Source organism: Cebus imitator, unplaced genomic scaffold (assembly GCF_001604975.1).
Source record: "Cebus imitator isolate Cc_AM_T3 unplaced genomic scaffold, Cebus_imitator-1.0 Scaffold76, whole genome shotgun sequence".
NCBI lineage: Eukaryota > Metazoa > Chordata > Mammalia > Primates > Cebidae > Cebus > Cebus imitator.
The window spans coordinates 3,243,817-3,263,809 of record NW_016107391.1 but is presented as its reverse complement, the minus strand read 5'-3'; the positions used below and the strand labels follow the sequence as shown (position 1 = coordinate 3,263,809).

At 35.4% G+C, this 19,993-nt stretch overlaps 1 protein-coding gene across 11 annotated transcripts in view; it reads left to right on the top strand.

The window, feature by feature from the left end:
* NR3C1 (nuclear receptor subfamily 3 group C member 1) overlaps positions 1-18,399 on the top strand; it is a 156,326-nt gene extending 137,927 nt beyond the window's left edge. For 8 of the 11 annotated variants that reach the window (XM_017532293.2, XM_017532292.2, XM_017532290.2 and 5 more), the window contains exons 7-9: positions 1,785-1,915; positions 13,600-13,757; positions 14,316-18,399. In XM_017532293.2, the coding sequence (XP_017387782.1) occupies positions 1,785-1,915; positions 13,600-13,757; positions 14,316-14,468 (442 nt within the window). In that variant the 3' untranslated portion in view covers positions 14,469-18,399. The remainder of the gene's footprint in view (positions 1-1,784; positions 1,916-13,599; positions 13,758-14,315) is intronic. The other 3 variants (XM_017532296.1, XM_017532295.2, XM_017532287.2) reach the window with 2 other exon arrangements.
* Positions 18,400-19,993: the final 1,594 nt, after the last annotated feature.

Genomic DNA, 19,993 nt, shown 5'->3' with positions numbered 1-19,993 from the left:
TGCAATTTGAAGGCATTTAAGTGGAATTAAAAGCATAAACAGATTTATATGAAACACCAACTTATCCTTCCTAACCTAATTTAGAGTTTTTATTAGGGCATTCAGATTTAGATTTCAGCAGTCACAGCATAATCTGATCATGCCACATAACATTCCTTACATAAAGTGGGATTTGCAAAATTTCTTTCCTCAACAGATTTATGTTAGTTTCATTTTCATTAAGGGATATTTACTTCCCATTCTTGTGTTCATATGCTGCTGCATATAAGATGATCAGTCCTCCACCTTTTTTTTTTTTTTTTTTTTATTATTTTTTTTTTTTTTTTTTTGGATGAGTCTCACTCTGTCACCCAGGCTGGAGCGCAGTGCCATGATCTTGGCTCATGGCAACCTCCACCTCGTGGGTTCAAGTGATTCTCTGTGTCAGCCTTCTGAATAGCTGGGATTACAGGCATGCCCCACCATGCCTGGCTAGTTTTTTGTATTTTTAGTAGAAATGGGGTTTTGCCATATTGGCCAGGCTGGTCTTGAACTCTTGACCTCAGGTGATCCACCCGATTTGGCCTCCCAAAGTGCTGGGATTACAGGCATGAGCCAGTGCACCCAGCCCTTCACTCCTTTTTTCTTAGCCCACGATGCTTACATACCGCTCTGGTGTCTGTGACAGGTAGATTTTGTGTATCAGAAAGTGTGTATTCAAGTTCTAACCCTCTGTAGAGCTGTAAAACAGTCTCTCATGGATGCCCTTAGGTCAGAATGTTGTCGGAAAAAAATGTTTGCTGTTTTTACAGCCAACAAAAATGAGCTTTTACTTATTCTACTACACTATAACTTGTTGAAATTTTCAGTTAGGGAGTACAACCATGTACAAGAAACTAAAGGAAAAAATGGTGGCTCCCAGAAAAGGAGTGCTTTACTTACTATTAAGGATTGGGGAGGTGCCTTTGAAGAGCCTGTGATCATGTTGGCAGCATATAATTCGTGTCTGATTTATTTTACATAAAGAAAGAAACCACATCTTCAGCTGGGAAAAATAACTTTTGTTGTTGTTAAGTCCAAGATTACTTTCTGTCAGAAACTTTTAAAATGCTTCAGGATTTTTTTTTTTTTTTTTTTAAAGCTGTGAACTGTGCCCAGTTTCAGGCTCTTAGTGTCAATTCAAAAGTCAAGACACTTTAGAGATCTATTTGAAAATCGTAGATGTATAATGACTGTTCAGAATCATAAGCAAGAATTGGTTTGGTACCTTTAAATAATATTAAGGCATATACCTGTCAGAGGCAGATTTTGAGTATCAGAAGTCTAGAATCAGGTTCTAGGTCTGGCACTCTGTATAACAGTGAACAGTGTCACACATTTTTGTCTTTAGAATGGAATGTGGTGAAAAATTTATCTTTAAAAATCAAGTGTGTAGGACCTAAAACTGTGTTGTCTAATTGAGCACATTCAAGTGATAAACCTTGATTTAAATGAGCAACTAGTAATACAGTTCTATAAGAATTCTAAACATTTTCATTAAATAATAATTCATGGAATGCGTGATAGAAAATGTTTCCACTGTTACATTAAATTATTCATTAGTCTCCTTAAATAGCCATGATCCAGGAACAAGTTTAAGGGAAGTTCTCCAAAATTCTGATATTATAAGGAATTAGCAATAATATAATTGCAAGACTTGTTTTTCTTTATGAGTTCATAGTTTTGCAAAACAAAACAAAAGTGTGTGCTTTTGGGGGGGAAGTAGCACTATTTCTAACTACTACCCTGCTCTTTATCTTTCACAGGCAGAGAATGAGTCTACCCTGCATGTACGACCAATGTAAACATATGCTGTATGTTTCCTCTGAGTTACACAGGCTTCAGGTATCTTATGAAGAGTATCTCTGTATGAAAACCTTACTGCTTCTCTCTTCAGGTTGGTAGAGCACCTTTTCACTTTATGTCAAAAGCATGAAATACGAAAGCCTAGAAACAAAGGTTAATTTATATACATAGTACTAATAATTATACCAAGTCTACTATTATTTCCTACTAGTCAGATGATTTTTATAAGACAAATTAGGTATAGCAGAATAGAGAGGTATATGAGCTGCATATAGGGATCTCTGTTGATTGGAATAGGTGTAGACTTTTTTCTCCTTCCTTCCTTTGATGTTTTGATCATGGGAAGACATGGAAAAAGAAAGCCAACTACAGTGATTTTGTTTGTCTCCTACATTGTTATTTGGTTAAAAAATTTAGTTACCTAATAAGTATTAGCATGTATAAGAAATTATGGGAGAAAAAGATGCATCCTAGAAAAGGTATGCTTAATTACTCTTGGGGAATTGGTTAACATAGCATTGGAGCTCAATGTCAGAGATTCACTGTCGAGAAAATGGCAACAAGAGTTTATAAAACAAACTTCTGTGAGATTACTTTTTAGCTAGCAAAGACAAAGATGTCCTTCAGTAGGTGAAGTGATAAACTATGATACCTCCAGATGATGGAATGCTATTCAGGACTAAAAAGAAATGAGTTATCAAGCCATGCAAACACATGGAGGAACCTTAAATGCATATTACTAAGTGAAAAAAGCTAATCTCAAAGGGCTACATATTGTGTAATTCCAACTATATAACATTCCATAAAAGGCAAAACTGTGAAGACAGAAGAGAAAAAAAAAAATCAGTGGTTACCAGGGTTTAGAAGGAAGGGAGGGATAAATGTGCAAAGCACAGAGGATTCTTACGGCAGTGAAAATACTTCGTATGATACCATAATGGTAGAAACATGTTATTATACATTTGTCCAAACCCAAAGAATGTCCACCACCAAGAGTGAACCCTCAATTGTGGACTTTGAGTCATGATGTGTAGGACAGGAGGTATATGAGAAATCTCTGTACCTGCCTCCCAATTTTGCTGTGAACTTAAAACTGCTCTAAAACAAAGTCTTTTAAAAAAACAAAACAAAACTCTATGAACTAGTTGGTATTATAAACCTTAGGCCATTTGCAGTAAAAATTACATGTCAATGTTTATTAAATACCCAGTTAATGGGTGAATACCTTTTTCATATACAAATAAGTACATTTGCAATTTTTTAAAGTCTTAATTCCATTAATAACTGTGGTTTCATAGTTGCCAAATAACTAAGCTGTGGCTGTTGCACAAGACTATGACTGTATTTAACCCTTTCATATCTATTTAAACATTTCCAAAGCACGCATTTGTCTTAATGCATTCCTATTATTTTTACTCAACAAAAAGTTGTTTTATGTTAATGGATATAAGAAGTATTAATAATATTTCAGTCAAGGCAAGAGAACCCAGTAAGGATCATTGCTAGAGACGTGTTTAATATTACCTGGAGCAGTATACTTGCTAAAGAAGTGATTAAGCAGTTACCTAAAGTTCTGATCATAACTTTGATTGATACCATGAAGTACAATTCAGTGCCTAGATACTAACAACCTTATTTGTTTAAAAAAAAAAAAAAGGGGGTTTCAATTGTATACATGCCAGCCTAATTGACCTATATAATTTTTTTCAATGTAAATAATAAGAAAAAGTAAATTGGCCTAGTACCTATCACAAGATCTACTTTTCAAAAAATAATAGAATCATAAGGATGGAAATATATACCTTAAGATACAGACTTATACTCCGATGGACTACTGGAACACGTACTATAACCTCCCACCAAAAATGCTAGACTAAAAAATTTAAGAACCAAGTGAAGGCAGGAACCCACAGAGATAAGTGGAACTCAAGCCAACTTGCTCTTTGAGGCCATTTGTAAAACCTGGTAAATTAGTAAGTTGGAGGGTTTTTCAGGTTTATAATCTTTTTAAAAATAATTTCAATAGGTTTTGGGGGGAACAGGTAGTGTTAGGATACATGAATAAGTTCTTTAGTGGTGATTTCTGAAATTTTGGTGCACCCATCACCTGAGCAGTGTACACTATACCCAATGTGTAGTCCATTATATCATTCTTACGCCTTTGCGTCTTCATAGTTTAGCTCCCTCTTATAAGTGAGAACATCGAATATTTGGTTTTGCATTCTTGAGTTACTTCACTTATAATAATGGTCTTCAATTCCATCCGGGTTGCTGCAAATGCCATTATTTTGTTCCTTTTTATGACCAAGTAGTAGTCCATGGCATATATATACCACATTTTCTTAATCCACTCATTGATTGATAAGGCATTTGGGCTGGTTCTCTATATTTAGTAAGTTAAAAAACAAGGGATGGAAATGTAAGAAGGGATGGAAATATAAGTGCAATTGAAAGAGCAGAGAATGGATCTAAAAGCAGATTGGACACATTTAAAGAAACACTTGAAATGTATATCTGAAAAAATCAGCCAGAATACAATTGTTTTTAATGAGTATGTATATGTTTGTGTATATAAACCACAAGGGAAATCTGTAGATACTGAAAATCACAACAGGAAAATTGCAACAAAGCTATAGAAACTGGAAAAGCATGACTTTTCTTAGGTCCATCAGAGAATGGAGGTCATAGGGCAAACCACCACCTCAAAATCTGGAAGAACAGGCAAATACAGGGAAACACAGCCAAGATCAGCTTCCTGGGAAAAGATGCCACTGAAGCCAGGAAGACTATGGTTATTTTCAGGAATTGCTGGAGGCTGAGTGAGGACTAGTTTGAGAGTTAAAAACTCCCAGGGACCCAGTCTTAGTGGGGGTTTCCTGCAATTTCTTGGGTTTACCCCATAAAATTTCTAACTTTCAGAAACTCGATGAGGTTCTTATGGTGAAGATGTGAGAAAAATTCCCTCTTATTTCTGGTAGAAGTAAGGGGAAGGTAAAATTTGGAAATATGTAGGAGAATGTTTGCAACGAGGCCCACCCTTTAAGGAAAACTAATTCAACAGGGCATTATGTGACCTGGGGAAAGGTCAGATAGAGAATTCTAGCCCTGTCTTAGCCTTCTTGTCTCATTTCTGAAAGTCACAGTCCAGAGATTCAGACCCACTTGAAAAAAAAAATGTGATTTAATCATAGAGATTATGAAACACTTCACCTCCCCCACCCCAACACCTTACCATCATATAAACAGGGCTACAGGATAAAATAACAGTGGATTACAGCTGAGAGAGCTGCAGGACACAAGCTATTTAAGGAGTTCTTAGGAAACCCAAAGACAACAGAAGAAAAAGTAAATAAAAATAAAAACAAGGAAACTAGAGGGAACTGAAGCCTCTACTACCTACAACTATAGCAAACACTAAATACAGCCTAGCTCCTAGCTGGATTAGCATGAAACCTCAAACCAAAAGTCTAAGTACTTCAGTTTTGATATATCGTGTTCAGCTTTCAACAAAAAAACTATCAGGCATGCTAAAAGGCAAGAAAAAACCCTCAGTCTGAAGAGACCAAACAAGCATCAGAAGCAGTCCTCAGATATGACACAAATATTTCAGTGATCAAATAGGAAATTTACAATACCTATGATTAGTAGGTTAATGGCTCCAACGGAAAAAGTAGACAACATGCAAGAAGTTATGTATGCAAAGATTTGGAAACACTAAAAGTAAATGCGAAGGAATGCTGTAAGGAAATGCAGAATAATGTTGATGGGCTCATCAGTAGACTGGGCACAGCCAAGCGAAGTGTCAGTGAGCTTGAGGATAGGTAAAAGGAAACTCCCCAAACTCAAATGCAATACACTGAATAGAAAGCAGTTGTAAATATGGTAGACATTAATCCAGCTATATCAGTAATCACTTTAAATTTGAATGGTCTAAGTATACTAATCACCTATTTTTTTAAACTAGGAGGTGAAAATAAAGCTTTCCACTATATGCTCATTACAGAATATACTGGGGCTAAAGAAAAATAATCCCAGCCAGGCGCGGTGGCTCACGCCTGTAATCCCAGCACTTTGGGAGGCTGAGGCGGGAGGATCACGAGGTCCAAGAGATCAAGACCGTCCTGGCCAACATGGTGAAACTCTACTAAAACTATAAAAATTAGCTGGAGATGGTGGCACATGCCTATAGTCCCAGCTACTCAGGAGACTGAGGCAGAAGAATCACTTGAACCCGGGACGCGGAGGTTGCAGTGAGCTGAGATCATGCCACTGCACTCCAGCCTGGTGACAGAGTGAGACTCCATCTCAAAAAATAAAAGTAATCCCATCTTTAAGAATGACTAAAGAGTAAGGAAAGTGGTAAATAATGTAGCTACATTTAAACTAACTTTTACTATGTATATAAAATAACAACAGTAATAATTTCCTTGAGAGTTAAAAAGTAGAACTAAAGTATATTTAAGTTTCAAGGATGACAACTAGAAATAGGGTATGCAAAGTACCAAACTATCAGGGGAAGGGAATACCTAAGAAAAACAATCCAAAAGAATGAAAGACGTGAGAGGAGGGAGAAAAGTGCATAAACAAGGGCATGATAAGAGGAAGTAACAGATAAGGTACAGTAGTACAGCGAAATTCAAACACATCAGTAATTTCATTAAATTTAGAGATGGGGTCATTAAATGTAGAGATGGGGTCAGGTGCAGTGGCTCACACCTGTAATCCCAGACTTTGGGAGGCTGAGGTGGGCAGATCACTTGAGGTCAGGAGTTTGAGACCAGCCTGGCCGACATGGTGAAACCCTGACTCTACTAAAAGTTCAAAAATATCAGCCAGGTGTGGTGGTGCATGCCTGTAATCCCAGATACTCAGGAGGCTGAGGCACAAGAATCACTTGAACCCGGGAGGTGGAGGTTGCAGTGAGCCAAGATCGTGCCACTGTTCTCCAGCCTGGGTGACAGAGGGACACTTTCTCAAAAATTAAAATAAATGTAGGGATGGACTGAAGGCTCCAAGCTAATCTGACAGGATTTTAGAAATAATCAAAATGTATGCTGTTTACAAGAGGCATATCTGAATAAAGATATTGAAAGGCTGAAGTAAAAGGATCTACTACGAACTGTATAACCATGGCATTACAAGTGAAAGGATCTACCATGCATTGTATAGACATGGCAAACTTTTTCTGTAAAGGGCCAGATGGTAAAGGTTTTTAGCTTTGCACAGTCTCTGTCACAGCTACTAAACTCTGCCCTTGTGGTAGGAACAGTCATTGACAATATTCAAATAGAACAGGCACAGCTGTGTTCCAATAAAACTTCATTTACAGGCTGCAAGTAGGATTTGGCCCATAGGCCAAAGTTTGCTGGCCCCTATTTTGACCAAAAGAAAACTGAAGCAGCTACATTATTACCAAACAAAATAGATGTTAAGGCAAAATACTCATTAAAGCATTTGTTCACCAGGAAAAGCAATTCTAAATATATAGTTTCTAATTACATAATACAGAAATTCATAGAACAAGAATACTTAGATAAATCTTAAAAAATAGTGAGATTTTGCTATACCTTTCTCATAAATTAATCAGACAAAAATACAGATATGGATGTACACTTCATCTCTCTTGGATCAATACCGAGGTATGAGATCACTGGGACATATGCTGAGTGTGTGTTTAATTTATTTTTAAAACTGCCAAACTTTTCCACAACTGTTAACATTTACCAAAAATGTATGAGACTTAAGACATGCTCTATAGCCTTCTCAATACTTGGTTCTGTGAGCCTCTTTCATTGAAGGTATACTGAGGATTAAAGATATTAAGCATATTTTCATAGGCTTATTGGTCACCTATATTTCTTATTTGGTGTTGTGCCTCTTAACCTTTTGCCCATTTTTAACGGAATTATTTATCTTCTTACTGAGTTATAAGAATTATTCAAATATTCTCAGTATAGCCCTTTGTTAAATATATGTTTTGCATATTTTCTTTCAGTGAATGGATTGCATTTACAATTTTCTTAACAGAGTCCTTCAAAGAGCCACAGTGTATAATTTTAAGGAAAGCCAGTTTGTCCATTTTTTTTTTTTTTTTAGGTACTAAGAAAGTTTTGCTTAATCCAGAGTTAAAAAGATTTTCTACTATTTGTTTTCTTGTAAAAATTAGCTTATACACTTAAGTATATGATGCAAGATAAGGGACAAGGTTTCTTTTTCCCCCCAAATCCATATCTGGTTGCTCCAGAACTGCACCATCTTTTCTCTATTGAGTTACTTGGCAATTTTGTAGAAAGTCAGTTATTTGTATAAGTCTGGGTCTACTTTCAGACTCTTTTCTTTCCCAGTGATCTATATGCCTATATTCATACCGATAACATCCTGTCTTGATTACTATATCATTACAGTAAATCTTGAAATTGGGTAATATGAATTCTACCACTCTGTTGTTCTTTTCCAAACTGTTGTTTTAGATATTCTAGGTTCTTTGCATTTCCACATATATTTTTAATTAGCCTGACAACTTAAAAAAAAAATCTTTTGTGGCTGGGTGTGGTGGTTTATGCTTGTAATCCCACCAATTTGAGAGGCCAAGGCAGGTAGATAGCTTGAGCCTAGGAGTTTGAGACCAGCCTGGCCAAAATGGTGAAACCCTGTCACCAGGCAAAATACAAAAAAATTAGCCAGGCATGGTAGTGCATGCCTATAGTCCCAGCTACCCAGGAGACTGAAGGGGGAGGTCAAGACTGCAGTGAGTAATGATCATGCCAAGGCGCTGTAGCCTGGGCAACAGAGTGAGACTCTATCTCAAAGACAAACAGTCTCCTGGAATTTTTATTAGGATAACATTGAATCTATAGATCCATTTGAAAATAATTAACATCTGAAATTTCCAATTTCCAGCTGTTGAAAGAGAATAGGAATTTCAGCTTTGGAGGAGTGGAGAGACTATCAAATCCTCTTTCCAAAAACAATAACTACTAAGTATAGTTCCACAAATATTCTTCTGTAAAGAGACTCACAGTACATATTGTTTTTATAGGCCATATAGTTAGTCCCTGTTGCAATTTCTCAATTCTACTGTTATAACACAAAAACAGCTATGTAGAATATATGAATGCCTGTGTTCCAATACAAATTCATTTGCAAAATCAGGACACTGGTTTTGAAATGGTTTAAGATCTAGTTTTCTGACTAGATCAGGGTGTTTAATCTTTTCCATATATATTTTCAATTTGGTTTGCTAATATTTTGTTGATCATTTTTATATCTCTTTATGAAGGATGCTGATCTATAACTTTCTTTTCTTGTGATACCTTTTTTCTGGCTTTGTTACCAGGGTAGTGCTGGCCTCTTAAAATGACTTGGGAAGTATTCTCTGTTTTCTTAAAAGAGTTTGTAGAGTTTTGATCTTATTTATTCTTTAAATATTTGATACATGTCACCAGTGAAGCCATCTGGGTCTGGTGTTTTCTTTTGAAAAAGATTTTTAATTATTAATTAGATTTGCTTATTTGTTATATAGGTCTATTCTGAATTTCTATTTTTCCTTGACTTAGTTTTGTAATTTTTGTGTTTCTATGAAATGAGCCATTTTGTCTGAGTTATCTAACTTGGGAATAAAGTTGTTTGTAATATAATCCTTTAAATTGTATAGGATCTGTACTGGTGTCCCCTCCATCATAGATTTTAATAATTTGTGTCTGATCTTTTTTTATTGGTCAGTCTAGTTAAAAGTTTATCAATTTTGTTGATCTTTACAAAGAACCTATTTTTAGTTTCATGAATTTTCTCTGCTGATTTTGTTTTCGTTTTCTATGTCATTCATTATTTCCTTTTTCCTGCTTGATTTTCATTTAATTTGTTCCTCTTTTTCTAGTTTAAGGTAAAAGCTTCCATTATTAGTTGGAGACCTTCTTTTCTTATATAAATGTTTAAAGCTATAAATTTTTGATATATTTTCATTCATTTCATTTTCTAATGTCCTTCATGATTTTTTGCATTGACCCATTATTTATAAGCGTATTGCTTAATTTTTATATACTTGGGGATTTCCCATATTTCTTCCTATTCATTTCTAATTTAATTCCATTGAAGTGGGAGATACACTGAATGACTCTAATAGGGTTTCTGAGACTTTTTCATATGGTCTATCCTGAATGTTCCCTGAGTGCTTGAAAAAAAACACTGTGCTCTTATTAAGTAGAGCTTTATGAATGTCAGTTAGGTCAAGGTGATTGATAGACTAAAGTTTTCTGTATCTTTGCTGATTTTCTGTCTAGTTCTAGATTCCTACTACTTTGCTACATCCTTGTCAGAGCTTGGTATGGTCTTTTTATTATCGCTATCCTAGAGAGTACGTAGTTGACCCTTGTGATTTCCCATGCATTTCTTTAATGACTGCCCATGTTCATAGCAGCATTATTCATAATAGCAAAAAACAAACTTTTTTATATGCTTTTGTGCCTGAAGATCATATAGTTTTTCCTTTTTAGTCTATTAATATGGTGTAATATACTGTTTAGTTTTTGAGTAATTGACTAGCCTTTCATTCCTGGGTTAAATCCTATTTGGTTATGATATAGTATCCTTTTTACGTAGAGCTGAATGCAGCATACTAAAATTTTGGGTCTAAATTCATGAGGGATATATTCTGTAGCTTTGGTGTTGTGATAATTTGTTACTTAAATGTCTGGTAAAATTCAGCAGCAAAGCTGTCTTGGTTTGGAACATGTTTTGTAGAAAGATTTTCAAGTACAGTCTCATCAAATGTTTACTGATACTTGTTTATTCTTGAGTGAGCTTTGTTGGTTTACGTCTTAGAAGGAATTTAACTGTTTCATCCAAATGTTGAATTTTTTGGTATAAAGTTATTCATAATATTCCCATAATATCCTTCTAATGGCTACAGTATCTCTAGTGCTATTCCCTTTCATTCCTGACATTGGTATTTAATATATTCTTGCTTTTTTTTTTTTATCAGTCTGGCTAAAAGATTTTCAGTTTTACTGGTTTTCATAGAACCAAATTGGTATTGATTTTGTTGTTGTTTATACATATTCTTAATTATCTGTTTCTACTCTTTATCCTTTCCATTTTTCTTGTGTTTAGTTTGCTTACCAGTTTAAGGTAGAAGTATATATAGAGACCTTTCTTTTCTAATAAAAGCTTTTAATGCTGTAAATTTTCAAAGCACTGCGTTCAGTGCATCCCATACATTTTGATATGATTTGATGCCTTCTTTAATTCATAACTTACTAAATGTCCAATTCCAAACATTTGGGTTTTTCTACAAATATGTTTGTTACTTCTATTTTAATTTCATTTTTGTCAGAGAGCATTCATTGTATGAATCCTCCTAAATGTATTCAGATTTGTTTTAGGTTTTAGAATCATGTTCTGTGTATACTTGAAAAGAATGCAGTTCTTGGGTAGAGCATTTCAGAAATGCCAGTCAAATTTAAGTCTTGTTTATTCTGAGACAAAGGTGTTCATAATTGTAGATTTGTCTACTATATCTCCTGACATTGCCAAATATCCCCTTGAAGGCAAAATCTCCCCCTCCCTTTTAACAACCACTGATCTATAGTAGCCTTTTTCTGGGACTAATATAGCCTTCCAAGATGTGGCCCCTCGGTCTCTACTGATGCCCTTCATATTTAATGAGATCTTTCCTCTCTGGCCATGAGAAAAGAAAATGATTCGCAGCTCTAGGTGAGCTCTGTGTACTGTTTTTCTTTTCTCAGAAGTTGTTTTTGTGTGGACTCAAGGGATTTCACCTTAAGTATGCACAAATTTTTATTCAGCTGAAGAGTGTACGGATTTCTGGAGACCTTTCTTTGTGTACCTCCTTCCTTTCCAGTAGTCTGACCCATACATTCTAGCTGCTTTAGCCTCCCCAAACTTCAGTCTCTTTTTCCTCAACCCAGAAGGAGTGCTAGACTCTGGGTTCCCTTTTCCTGCACTGCTGGATGATAATTACTTTCAAGCAAAAGGCTTAGAATTAAGATTTCTTGCTCCTGGGCTAGGTATGGCTTACCTTACTTGCTTCTCTCTTCCTACGGATCATAATCGGGCATTGCTTGTTGTCTAGTATCTGAAATTAGTTGTCCAGTTTTCCAGTAGGAGGGGAATTCCAGCCTGTACTTACTTCCTCCTGCCAAAAGAGGATGTAATGTTAGTGATTTCAATATGAAAACACTGAAAAAGAAAATTGAAATGGATGGAATTATTTTATGTACATATTGAATTGGGCTTCACCATAGTTATTTTTAGAATTAGGACTAACCAGCAGGGAAAACAACTATAAATAAGCAATCACTGTTTTACAATTTTACAATAGTTAGATTTCAATGTATAAAGTTAACCCACTGTTACCATAGAATGCCCTTATCATTCCTGATTAAGTAGTCTCCATTTTCATGTTAATACTGGCATCTTAGAAGTGCCAAGTAATGCTTTATGGAATCAAACATTTTTATACATATTCATTGGTTAAGTCTAATCATAATCCAATACAAAAGAGCAGGAAAGATGCTCAAGGAGGTTATACTCAAGTCCACGTGGCAAGTAAGAAGTAAGACTTCTCAAAGCTCCTAAACCCACAGGTTTTCCTTTATACCAGCATCTTCTAAACATGTCAGCAGCAGTGAAATTTCAGTTCGGGAAACTTCAGTTTGAGAAACAATGCATTCACCCTCTCTAGAGAGGGCATGGTAACATCTCCAAGAAGTACTCAAATTCAGAAGTCTGCCTTATATGTATTAACATTTAACTTTTCTCAGACTTTGACCACCAAATCCTTTTTCTCCTTCTAACCCTAGTTACCACAGAATCAGTGTTCCCAGGAGCACACTGCGAAAAATGTAGCACTCTACAAAGTCATAATCTCCACAAGATTAAGTGAAACCATGAGTAACCTTCTGTTCTTTATCCTTATTAGTACCAATTTTTGAAGAGTAATGTACCCCAAAAAACTTTTTATATTAGTTTCACTAATCAGAATCCATGTATATAAGGAAGGACAGATATTTGTTCCCTATTAAGATCTATAAGCTACATTAAAAAACACGCTTCTTTTTAGGTTAGAATCATATCAACTCAATATGTGAACACATTAAAAAATGTATTGCATGCTGATTTTAAAGTTATAATTAGCTGGTGATAGCAGAAATATTTTAAGATGTAATTGCTGGAATAAACACTATTGTTGAAGCCTTCTATCTCAATACTAGAATTAAACTCAAGTGCAGAATGACAGCCAAAGTTAACTAAATAATCACTGTATTTCAACTAGCTTTGTGAACTAGGGAGGAAGGTATCATTACCAGTTCCATTTTATACATAACTAATTTACTCAACATTAAGTCCTCCAATCCTTTGTTATCCTGTATTTTCTCTTGGCTATAGTTTAATCCTGAGAAAATGCTTATATTTTGCAGTACATTGAGTACATGACAATGTTAAGTCTAACTAAGTGCCCGTCTTGCATGTATGAAAAGTTATAGCAAGAAAATTGTTTGGCTGGGAACAGTGGCTGATACTTGTAATCCTAGCACTTTGGGAGGCCGAGGCAGGAGGATTGCTTGAGCCCAGGAGTTTGAGACCAGCCTGGGGAATATAGGGAGATCCTGTCTTTACAGGAAAAATTAGCCAGACAGGAGGTGATGGCTGCAGTGGGCTATGATTGTGCCACTGCACTCCAGCCTGGGTGACACATTGAGACCCTATCTAAAAGAAAAAGAAAATCCTTTAATTGACTTCAACTTAACCTTTTAGTTCCTAAGGATGGTTTGAAGAGCCAAGAGCTATTTGATGAAATTAGAATGACCTACATCAAAGAGCTAGGAAAAGCCATTGTCAAGAGGGAAGGAAACTCCAGCCAGAACTGGCAGCGGTTTTATCAACTGACAAAACTCTTGGATTCTATGCATGAAGTAAGTGTCAAACATAAAGCCAAATATAAGAATTTTCTGGGACAAAATGTGTTTTGATTAGTGAATATAATTATATACCAACAGCTTCTCCCTGCCCCCAGTTTGTGGATATTGGTGATAGTTTGAGTTCAACTTATGACTAGATGAAAGGATATTTCATAATTGGACTTAGGAAAAATGTCTACAAAACTGAAGTTCATGTGTATATAAAATCACCATCTTTTTACAGAATTTAATTACACTGTTTTTAAAAAGTATGATTAATCCATTAAATTAGAATAATGTACCCTTCATATGTAGTACCATAATTTATGGTACTACAGCAATTCATGAAATATTCAATTCCATATAATTCTACGTACAATCAAAGAAATTTAAAAGGTCTTTTATACATAAGTGCTTATTTTAGTTAACTAAACTTCTTTTTCACCTGGGGAATTTCAGTGAGATTGGTAATATTCTAGTCCAGATAATTTTTGTTAAATAGAGGACAACAAACATGAGATGCTCCCACTGACCAATTTTGAAGCCTAATCATTACTGTATCTTCTCTTGCAGGTGGTTGAAAATCTCCTTAACTATTGCTTCCAAACATTTTTGGATAAGACCATGAGTATTGAATTCCCAGAGATGTTAGCTGAAATCATCACCAATCAGCTACCAAAATATTCAAATGGAAATATCAAAAAACTTCTGTTTCATCAAAAGTGACTGCCTTAATAAGAATGGTTGCCTTAAAGAAAGTTGAATAGCTTTTATTGTACAAACTATCAATTTGTCCTGTAGAGGTTTTGTTGTTTTATTTTTTATTGTTTTTGTCTGTTTTGTTTTAAAGACGCACTACATGTGGTTTATAGAGGGCCAAGATTTGGCAACAGAAGCAATTGAGACATCACTTTTCTGTGATGGGAGAGTAGACAGTGAAATTCATTAGTTAGTATATCCCAGAAATTAGAAACCTTAATATGTGGATGGAATCTCCACTGTCAAAGAAGGATGGCACCTAAACCACCAGTGCCCAAAGTCTGTGTGATGAACTTTCTGCTCATACCTTCTCACAGTTGGCTGGATGAAATTTTCTAGACTTTCTGTTGGTGTATTCCCCCCTGTAGAGTTAGGATAGCATTTTGATTTATGCATGGAAACCTGAAAAAAGTTTACAAGTGTATATCAGAAAAGGGAAGTTGTGCCTTTTATAGCTATTACTGTCTGGTTTTAACAATTTCCTTTATATTTAGTGAACTACGCTTGCTCATTTTTTTCTTACATAATTTTTTATTCAAGTTATTGTACAGCTGTTTAAGATGGGCAGCTAGTTCATAGCTTTCCTAAAGAAACTCTAAACAAACATTAATCTTCTGTGTGAAAATGGGTTGGTGCTTCTAACCTGATGGCACTGAGCTATCAGAAGACCACAAAAATTGACTCAAATCTCCAGTATTCTTGTCAAAAAAAAGCTCATATTTTGTATATATCTGCTTCAGTGGAGAATTATATAGGTTGTGCAAATTAACCGTCCTAACTGGTATAGAGCACCTAGTCCAGTCACCTGCTGGGTAAACTGTGGATTATGGTTGCAAAAGACTAATTTAAAAAATAACTACCAAGAGGCCCTGTCTGTACCTAATTGCCCTATTTTTGCAGTGGCTACATGGCAAAGAAAGTTGGTAAACTATTTGTCTTTCGGGACCTTTTGAAGTAGTTTGTGTAACTTCTTAAAAGTTGTGATTCCAGATAACCAGCTGTAACACAGCTGAGAGACCTTTAATCAGAGCAAGTAATTCCTGTCACTAAACTTTACCCCATGAACGAAATCTCTAATATATCAAAAATGGCTAGACACCCATTTTCACATTCCCATGTGTCACCAATTGGTCAATCTTTCCTGATGGTACAGGGAAGCTCAGCTACTGATTTTTGTGATTGATTTAGAACTGTATGTCAGACATCCATGTTTGTAAAACTACACATCCCTAATGTGTGCCATAGAGTTTCACACAAGTCCTGTGAATTTCTTCACTGTTGAAAATTATTTTAAACGAAATAGAAGCTGTAGTAGCCCTTTTTGTGTGCACCTTACCAACTTTCTGTAAACTCAAAACTTAACATATTTACTAAGCCACGAGAAATATGATTTCTATTCGAGGTGGCCAAATTATTTGTGTAATAGAAAACTGAAAATCTAATATTAAAAATATGGAACTTCTAATATATTTTTATATTTAGTTATAGTTTCAGATATATATCATATTGGTATTCACTAATCTGGGAAGGGAAGGGCTACTGCAGCTTTACATGCAATTTATTAAAATGATTGTAAAATAGCTTGTATAGTGTAAAATAAGAATGATTTTTAGATGAGATTGTTTTATGAAGACATGTTATATATTTTTTGTAGGGGTCAAAGAAATGCTGATGGATAACCTTTATGATTTTAGATTGTACGTGCATTCATTCAGGCAGCGATGGTCTCAGAAACCAAACAGTTTGCTCTAGGGGAAGAGGGAGATGGAGGCTGGTCCTGTGTGCAGTGAAGGTTGCTGAGGCTCTGACCCACTGAGATTACAGAGGAAGTCATTCTCTGCCTCCCATTCTGACCACCCTTCTCATTCCAACAGTGAGTCTGTCAGCGCAGGTTTAGTTTACTCAGTCTCCCCTTGCGCTAAAGTGTTAAACAGGAGACAGAAAGGTGGTGCTTACATACTTAAAGGCACCATCTAATAGCGGGTTACTTTCACATGCAGCCCTCCTCCAACAGTTTAATGACAACAGAAGCTTCAGAAGTTTGGCAGTAGTTTGCATAGAGGTACCAGAAGTATGTAAATAATGCAGAATCTCATAGGTTGCCAATACACTAATTCCTTTCTATCCTACAACAAGAGTTTATTTCCAAATAAAATGAGAACATGTTTTTGTTTTCTTTGAATGCTTTTCGAATGTTGTTATTTTCAGTATTTTGGAGAAATTATTTAATAAAAAACAAATCATTTGCTTTTTGAATGCTCTCTAAAAGGGAATGTAATATTTTAATATGGTTTGTAACCCAGCTGGATAAATTTTTGGTGCCTAAGAAAACTGCTTGAATATTCTTATCAATGACAGTGTTAAGTTTCAAAAAGAGCTTCTAAAACACACTGTTTATTTGTAGAATGTTACGTGGTTAAAACCAGAAAGCACATCTCACACGTTAATCTGATTTTCATCCCAACAATTTTGGCGCTCAAAAAATAGAACTCAGTAAAAAAAAGATTATGTGCACTTTGTTGTCAATAGGAAATCAACTGATAACAACAACTATAGGAGGCTTTTCATTAAATGGAAAAAGAAGCTGTGCCCTTTTAGAATACATGGGGGAGAAGAAAGTCATCTTAATTATATTTAATTATGGACTTAAGTGTAAATAGATACGGTGGTGCTGTTTGAAAGCAGCTTTATTTCCTAAGTATGTGTTATCTGGCCATCCCAGCCCAAACTATTGAAGTTTGTAGTAAGTTCAATAAGAATTGGTTACTCACAACAAATCCTGGAGAGTATTTTTAATTATTGGTGTAAAAAAAGTGACCTTCTCAGTATTTGTAGGCATTCTGTGGGACACTATAAAAGCAGAACTGAGGCACTTAAGACATGACACTTTTGGGGTACATATACCCAAATGCCTAAAACTATGGGAGGGAAACTTGGCCACCCCAAAAGGAAAACTAACATGATTTGTGTCTATGAAGTGCTGAATAATTAGCATGGGATGAGCTCTGGGCATGCCCATGAGGGAAAGCCAGGCTCCCTTCAGAATTCAGAGTCAGAGAGCAATTCCAGTTTCACCTAAGTCTCATCATTTTAGTTCCCTTTTGAAAACCCTAAAAACTGCATCACTAAAATGATACATTGATCTGTCAAGCTTCCAGAAACATGGCAGCCTTCAGTGAGATTCCAGTCTTGGCTGGTCACCCCTGACTGCAGCTGTAGGTGAATGTATTTTTTAATGTGCCTGGTTTCCGTGTCAGAAGGGAAATAAAAGTGTAAAGAGGACACTTTAAACCCTTTGGGCGGAGTTTCATAATTTCCCAGAATATTTTCAAGCAGCCTGGTCCACCCAGGATTAGTGACCAGGTTTTCAGGAAAGGATTTGCTTCTCTCTAGAAAATGTCTGAAAGAGTTTTATTTTCTGATGAAAGTCTGTATGAAAACACCCTCCTCAAATAACTTGCTTAACTACATATAGATTCAAGTGTGTCAATATTCTATTTTGTATATTAAACAAATGCTATATAATGGGGACAAATCTATATTATACTGTGTATGGCATTATTAAGAAGCTTTTTCATTATTTTTTATCACAGTAATTTTAAAATGTGTAAAAATTAAAACCAGTGACTCCTGTTTAAAAATAAAAGTTGTAGTTTTATATTCATGCTGAATAATAATCTGTAGTTTAAAAAAAAAGTGTCTTTTTACCTACGCAGTGAAATGTCAGACTGTAAAACCTTGTGTGGAAATGTTTAACTTTTATTTTTTCATTTAAATTTGCTGTTCTGGTATTACCAAACCACACATTTGTACCGAATTGGCAGTAAATGTTAGTTAGCCATTTACAGCAATGCCAAATATGGAGAAACATCATAATAAAAAAAAATCTGCTTTTTCATTATGTGACTCCAACATGCTTTTGTAGAACTTGTGCAGTTCCAGTTGTCCAATTTGTTTTCTCTTCTACTGAAACTAGAGTTACCCCCACTTCAGGAAACTTAACATAATATGGTGGGCATTTAAATGTCAGTGTGGCAATGTCTGCATGCTAATATAGCATACATTCAAAATAAGCTTAACCCTGATGCCAAAGACCTGACGATTATCCCATCCATGCCTCAAATTGTTGCGTGCCAGTTACTGCAAACGGTACTAAGAGAAGGAGAAACTCACTCCTGAGGCTGTTTCATGTGTATGTCTTTATCACAAAAGATGGTATTTTATGTAAGCAAATGTTACCTAATCAAAATTTTTAGCTTATTTTAAAGTCAGCTCTTCAAGAAAAGGGAATAAACATTTAATATAAATATCATAGCAATATTGCACGTAGAATAGAAAGGCGAGGCAGGAGAGTGGCAAGTCAGCTATTCTATACAATCCATTCAATATTTTCCAGAACATGATGTTCAGGCCATATCCAGGAACTGGATAACTTAACAAACTTATTTATGAGTACTGTTTTTCCCACAGGAGACCTCCATCACTAAGAAAAAAAAGCATTGTGATTTAAAAACCAAATTTGCCTTATCCATCATCATGTGCACCCAGTATTTGCTACATGCCTACTATATTAAAGCTATTGAAAATACACCATGAATAAGAAAAATACTGTTGCTACTGTCGGTCACTTAGAGTATGTGACTGGAAAAGTGTATAACCTCATTTCCCATTGTCTTCAGGTGTAATGCAGAGATACCAGATATGGCATCAGTATGCATCCACATTATGGCTGTGCCATTCACTTTAAGTACTAACCTTCCATTTTTGTAGAACACCTTCACATACATAATAATAAGCTCACTGAATGAATGAATGAATGAATGGACATGAACATAATGAGGCAGATTATTCTCATTTTCATTTTATAAGAAAGTAAACAGGCTCGGAATTTAAGGAACTGATGCATAGCTCCTAGCTCCCATTTTATTGAAGTTTAAATGGAAAGCCTCTAATGAGGCTATTTATCTATAAGATGTCAGAGAGCATGTCTCTGGCCTATTAGCGTCTCAGGCAACTGGTTATGTTTTTCTGTTTTAAATTAAACCAATGCTTTACTGAGCACTTAGTATGTGCCAGGCACAATGTTAATTCAATATATTATTTAATCTTAGTACCCCTCTAAAGTGCTACCATAAAGTAGTGCTATTATCCTCATTGCATTTTTATATCAGGAAACTGTGGAGTAACTTGCCTAAAGTCACAAAGCTAGCTCCAGAATTCATACTTTTAACCACTATTGAGAAATTATTAATATGAACTAAGTAGAGCAAATGAACCCATATTGATCATTAAGTGTCCAGCCTTTTGAAATGTCCTCATTTAATCTAATCCTTTTTGCTACCATGTCAATCTTGACTTAGAAATTTAACAATGATACATTAGTCCTCACTTATCTGTGGAGGATGTGTTCCAAGACCCCCAGTGGATGCCTGAAACACAGCTAGTACTGAAGTATACGTTTCTTCCTATGTTACAAACCTATGATAAAGTTA